The sequence below is a fragment of the Panicum hallii genome, chromosome 7, assembly GCF_002211085.1.
Source record: "Panicum hallii strain FIL2 chromosome 7, PHallii_v3.1, whole genome shotgun sequence".
NCBI classification, from domain to species: domain Eukaryota; kingdom Viridiplantae; phylum Streptophyta; class Magnoliopsida; order Poales; family Poaceae; genus Panicum; species Panicum hallii.
In genome coordinates, this window is record NC_038048.1 from 26267509 (window position 1) to 26273469 (window position 5961).

General features: G+C 42.0%; 1 protein-coding gene across 1 annotated transcript; it reads right to left on the minus strand.

Moving 5' to 3' along the window:
• Nucleotides 1–290: 290 nt before the first annotated feature.
• LOC112900344 (metal tolerance protein C4) lies at nt 291–5961 on the minus strand. Its single transcript, XM_025969168.1, has 13 exons — nt 5471–5961; nt 5303–5360; nt 4556–4688; nt 4399–4454; nt 3988–4102; nt 3819–3876; nt 3593–3711; nt 3286–3405; nt 2598–2699; nt 2452–2524; nt 1467–1534; nt 836–896; nt 291–754 (listed from the first exon to the last, which is right to left on the minus strand). The coding sequence occupies exons 1-13, from the start codon at nt 5805–5807 to the stop codon at nt 588–590; spliced, it is 1467 nt and encodes a 488-aa protein (XP_025824953.1). The 5' UTR covers nt 5808–5961; the 3' UTR covers nt 291–587.

A 5961-nucleotide genomic window follows, 5' to 3' on the forward strand; every position in this document is an offset into this window, starting at 1 on the left:
CTTTCCAGCTTCAGTTACGGTTCATTGGAAGTCTATTCTCATGGAGTTTGGCGTGTTATTGAATGAATTGTAACTACTTAATGAATTGTCCATCATAATGTATGATGCGCCATCCAGTCAGAATAGCATAAATGCATAATAGCTCCAGATCTGTTTATATATTTATTCCGGGCTGGTGCTAAAGTTATTTTTTATCAGCATACATCAATTGGACCACAGAAGCCCAAACCAAACAATATTTTCCCAGTGAAGTTATTGAACGATTCCTGTTTTCTGGCCACACAGGCTGCTTGGTCAAACACTCCAAAATCATCAGCAGATCTTGCTACAATTAGTCACAGGAGTCAACACAAGTCAGACAAATTTGCTGCACTATTTAGCCTCTCCAAAAACCATGCCCTACAGCCTAAACTTGGCCACACAGCCACACAGGGTCTGAGTAAAAGGCTACTATTTTCTTTTTTCCTTCTTTGATACAAATAATAGCCATCTGATTCTTGCATTGGCAACAATTGAAAAGCAACCAAGGGGAAACATATCAAATGCCTTTGGAAACAAATCAAACTGGCAGTGATCAGCAAGTGTGATCAATCAATGCTGTCTATATAGGTACTCTCGAAAACTCCTGCTCTAAGAGAAAGCTCTTCTGGGTTGTGTGCTTCAATGTCAACATGTTTGATACCAGGCACAAGCTTCTGGATCTCTGATTCCAGCCGATCCACCTCATATCCTAGAGCTTGGACTACATCCTCACCTGTCGAAGCAGTGTGGTTTCAGACAAGGTAGCAAGCACAGATATGTCTATAAAATATACAGCAACATACATTTCACATACCATAGTTAGCCATGACCCGTAGTAACTCCTTATCATCCTTGGACGTCGCAGCTTCCCGGAACTGTAAAGGAAAATAATGAAAAGTCGGAGCAAAAAAAGCATTATCTATATTATTACAAGAAATTGGCAGTCACAAAAAACGGTGGTTCTAGTTGCCTAATGTGTTGGGAACTTGGAGTAGTCTTAGTGCTCTTTGTGGAAGGTGTAGTAAAAGAAGGGTACAAGACCAAAGCTCACAGTCACATGCCAGGCAACTGTCACATGATAAAACTTGGACACACCCTACTTCTTGACATCATTCTTTCCCAGATTATTGAGACAATTTATATGCAAAGTCCATGCAACTATTTCCCCATTCATTTAAAAAGAATGAAATGATTTTCATTCATATTTTCTATTGTTGCTAGTTAGCAACAGGAAGTATCAGAGCAATCCTGGTGTAAAGCAATCAAACATCAATAAACCGACAGCTGGAATTTTAGCCACAATTTGATCATATTAGAAATAGGGCAAAAACTCACCTAGAATTTAAACAAAATAAAAATGATTATTTGACTCATTATCGACAGAAGAATAGGACTACAAAAAAGCAAATCCTGCAGATACAGTATTTTCAAGGGGTCAAAGGCACCTGTTTTGCCCATGTTCCACGTCCAGTCCTTTCCAAATAATTTTGCACCAGAACATCTCCATTGAACTCTGTGAGATGATTAGGCCAAAGAAACAACAATAAATGTCAAAAAGTTGAGCCTTTTCTTTTCCTAAAGGAAAAGGAAACAGGTATTGAACTGGAAAATGATGCGTAACAGGGTCATAAGACCATTCAATAGAAGACAATAACAGCAATAAGTAACCTAGGATGCTGATGAAAATGAAGCGCTATCACCTAACCACTACACCATAAGCTATACCAGAGCCAGCCATAACCATGCATTCAGAAAAGCCGGATCCAGTGGGAAAACCAACATGGAAGCTGCTCATGCCAAATGTAGACATCCCCAATCTCAAGTAAATGTGTACAGCAAATTCAACTAAACTAGAACCAAAACAATAAATTAGCTGACTGCAGAATGTCTCTAAACTAAACACCACCTATATTTAAACGATTAATGAAAATAGATTTGACCTATTACAAATCCAAAACCACTTCAGCAAATTGAAAAATCAAGATTACCCATCTGAAGTGTTCAATAACAACGATTATCCAAAGGGTAGTCAAAATGCCCGTCTCCTTAACAGATTAAAAGGGCTTCGGATGCCAGTATAGCTGGTGGTTGGCACCATCTGCCAGCAGTAGTAACACCAATATCATACAGAATACTGTCATAGCTTACTGCATGCTAGATAACTTCACCCATTTATCATGAAACACACTAATCATTAAGCTTGACTCGTGGTTTTCCTACTCTTCCGACAGTATTACAGTCTGATTATTAGTAAAAGAAATCTAGCTCAGATCAAATCCAAAAAAGAGCCATCACAGGATTAGAAATGTGTACAAATTTCAATACCACCTCGTGCAGAACTGGCCACGCCATCACACATACTAACTGAAAGTGATGACAATGAAGTAACTGCTTTAGAAATGGAGAAATGCCAGAACATAAGGGCTATACCAATTTCGGCCTTGAATCTAAAAAATCCAGGTCCAATCACCTCGCTTTTGCAATCAAAAAGAGCATCTACAACCTGCAAGAAAATATGAAATCCTCTTCATGAAAATGCTTCTAAGCAGTTCCAAAACTATGACGCCAAAGCTCACCGGATCAGACTTAAGAAATTCAAGGACACGCTGCATGTCATGATCATCAATGGCCCGGCCAATTAAAGCATGCCTGTTCCTCTGAATGAGAAAAATAGCAACCTGCAAAGAGAACAGAGCTACTGAACAGTTGCTTTCCAACAAGACAACGACAAAAACAGAAAAATAAAGAATCAAATCATCAGCAGACATACAGAGGTCCAAACACTTGCCAGAATGAAAAACATTTAGAAAGTTCGTGGAACGATGCTTTTGTTTCAGTCTTGACCAGAAATGAAAGATTTGGCTGCAGTTCGATTTTAGTTATTCAACTATTTCTACTTTGAGTTCTCTTAAAATGAAGAACATGATCTTTCTTCACAAAAGAAAAACTGTAATTTTCCATTTTGACAGGAGTTGCGCTTGCTATACTAGCTTTATGTCATGCTCCCTTTGTTTAAAATGTAAGCCGTTTTAGTTTTAACTCTGACCAAGTTTTTTGCTTCACTGATAAAACATCAGAAATACTCACTAAATTTGCTTTGCATTTGGTCAGGGTTATGAGACTGGCACGCCAAGTAGTTTAACACACAAGCACAGACAAAAATAATCGATTTTGGATTTACAGCAATTAGTCATCTATTAGAAAGAACTATGAGCCACATAACTGAAAGAAGTATGAATTATGAACCAACAAAAAATAGCATACCATTCCCAGTAAATTCCCGACTATGATTGAGCCAATTGGATCGTACATAGCATTTCCTGTTGTTTGAACAGCCACCAAAGATGCTGCAGCAATAGCAAGGCCTGTAACAGCAGCACCATCCTGTAGGACAATATTGGATATGAGAAGTTGAGAACGAAATCAAGTCAGGAAAGTAATAGGAGATGAATGATAAATGAACCAGACATCAAAGACTAAAGTAACCGTTACAATGGAAGAAATGAAAATCAGTATGATGCAGTGATTGAACTAAATGGGAAAAAAAATGTTAGGTAGTAATATTGCTCACTTCAGTCATAACAGCAACAGAAGTTGGATCATGACCACGCCAGATGTAATCCCAGAAACTCATTCCTTCTGCTTCTGCACCTTTCCTAACAGCCTTAATAGCAACAAGCAGTGAAGCACCTAACAGAAAACAGGATTTCTCAACAAGTATACCTAGAATAAACCAGAGAGAGATAAAGAGAGAGAGAGAGAGAAGGATGAGAGAAGTAGAAGCAAGCGAGCCACACCTTCAATTAGGAAGGAACCACCAATCACTAGTGCAGCCCAGTGAATATTCTCCGGAGGCTGTCAAACAGAAGTATAAGGATGTGACCATTGCACTTGGGTAGATTTGACAATAAAATGGACTGTTGTGTATAAAGTTCCAGTAACTCAAACGACACTCCCCTATCGTACCTGAGAACTCCATAAGTTTTGAACTCCATGCACAATGGTAGCACCTGAACCCAAGCAAAATATTCCAACAGCAGAAATTAGTGACCATACAAATCTTTCCTTTGAATAACCATAGCTGCAAAAGAGAAAGCTATGATTAACATCTGTCAAGACACAAGGCATCATTTCAGCTTGTGGTATACAACATGTAATCTCATCACTGTTTAGATAACGACTAGTATAAAATTGGAGTGATAACTAACAACAGGCTTTTCCTAATTCTCAATCCATGATATTTTACTTCAGAGAAAAGGAGTGGTTCTCTTTCATTAAAAAGGAGGGAAATGAATTTATCAAATAAAGAAAGTACACAAGAAAGTTCCATTTATTTTCTGAGAAAGCCTATATTCCAAAATAACTGATGATACATACGGGTGTAGAGCATCCGGGGCACGTCTTGAGCTGCTCAAACCATATGCAAGAAGAGCCTGAAATTAGATAAGCAGTAAGGTCACAGGTTCTTTGTTCCTGTCATGAAATAGACAGGAAATGTATAAACATCAACTGCGATGGCAAAGCATAACCATACCTGGTTAGCGAAGTCTGCAACAGAATGCACTAGCTCAGCAAGCATAACATGACTTGAAGTCGAAATCCACACACCAAACTTTAGGGAGAAGACGAGGAAGTTACACCACAGTGCAGTATTAACCGCTCGATGGCTGAGGACACATTCCAGTAGCAAATCAACCAAACAAAATGAACATCAGCAAATAACCAAACAAGTAGTGACGGTGATATTCTGCTGGATATCCTTTGCAATTGCTTTTATTTATCGCAGTGAGAAAGAATAAAAGTGTTATATGCAATAAAAGTTTGTCAGGAAGCATCATGATTTTGACTTAACTCCACACTAATCCAAAACAATCAAAGTGACCGTTTGAACTAGTAGTCTAGAAAACAAAGGTAACCGATCCTTTCCGCTAAAGCTTGCATTATCTCAAGGCTCCCACTCCCTACATTACCCTGTTCCTCATTTGGTAAGCAGAATAAGTTATCTCCTCACACAGCATAGAAGCAATAGCATTTCTACCACCATAGCACAGAAGCACATTTTCTGTAACCCTCTTCTAATTAGCTGACATTGCGTGCCAGATCATTTTGGAAACCTTCTTATCCCAAGGTTTTGTATATAAGTCCCCTACTTATATTCCTTTCACATATGAACCTCAAAGAGGGATGGCCAAAAACCAAAGCATCGTAAATCTGTTGACAAGACGCTAGTGGTGGAATGGATACGCAATGTTTAGAAAGAGAATTAAGAAATGGGAATAACCTGTGCTCATCGTCAAAATGAGCCTTCTTCTTAGGCTTGGCCACACGTAGAGAATAACCTGCACCGGGAAAGCAGCAGCAGCCAACGCACGGTAAGAACCAAACAAATCACGAGGCAGGGTCAAAGAGGAAACGAAAGAGGGGAGGCGGCCAATCCGCCCTTTCTTACTGCGGAAGATGGTGAGCCGCACGGGAGGCGCGTCGGCGACTGCACCGGTGGGCCGCGACGCCGCGGGAGGGAGCCCCGGTCCCCGCCGCCACCGGCCGCGGAGGCCGAGGAGGCCCGCGGCGCCGGACGCGGAGGTGAGGAGCAGGCGAGCAGAGAATGCAGAGGCAGCAGGCGGGGGCAGGGGCGACGGCGGCGAGGAGGAGGGGCCCTCGCGGCCGTCGTCACCGTCGCGGCGGGAGGGGAGGAAAGCGGAGGGTGAGAGGAGGCGGGCCCGGGAGGCGGAGGAGGAGGAAGAGAGGAGGCGGAGGGCGGCGGCGGCGGCGAGGGGGCGACGCATTTAGGCGTGCCGGCGCCGCCGGTGGAGCTGCCGCGGGTGGGGCTCCGCTTCCATTCGGAGGGAAGGGGAGAAGGGTGGGACGAGTGCGCGGCGCACTGTGGCTGGCCTGACCCTGACTGGGCTCGGTTTGTGATGGATTTCGATTACAGCTGGG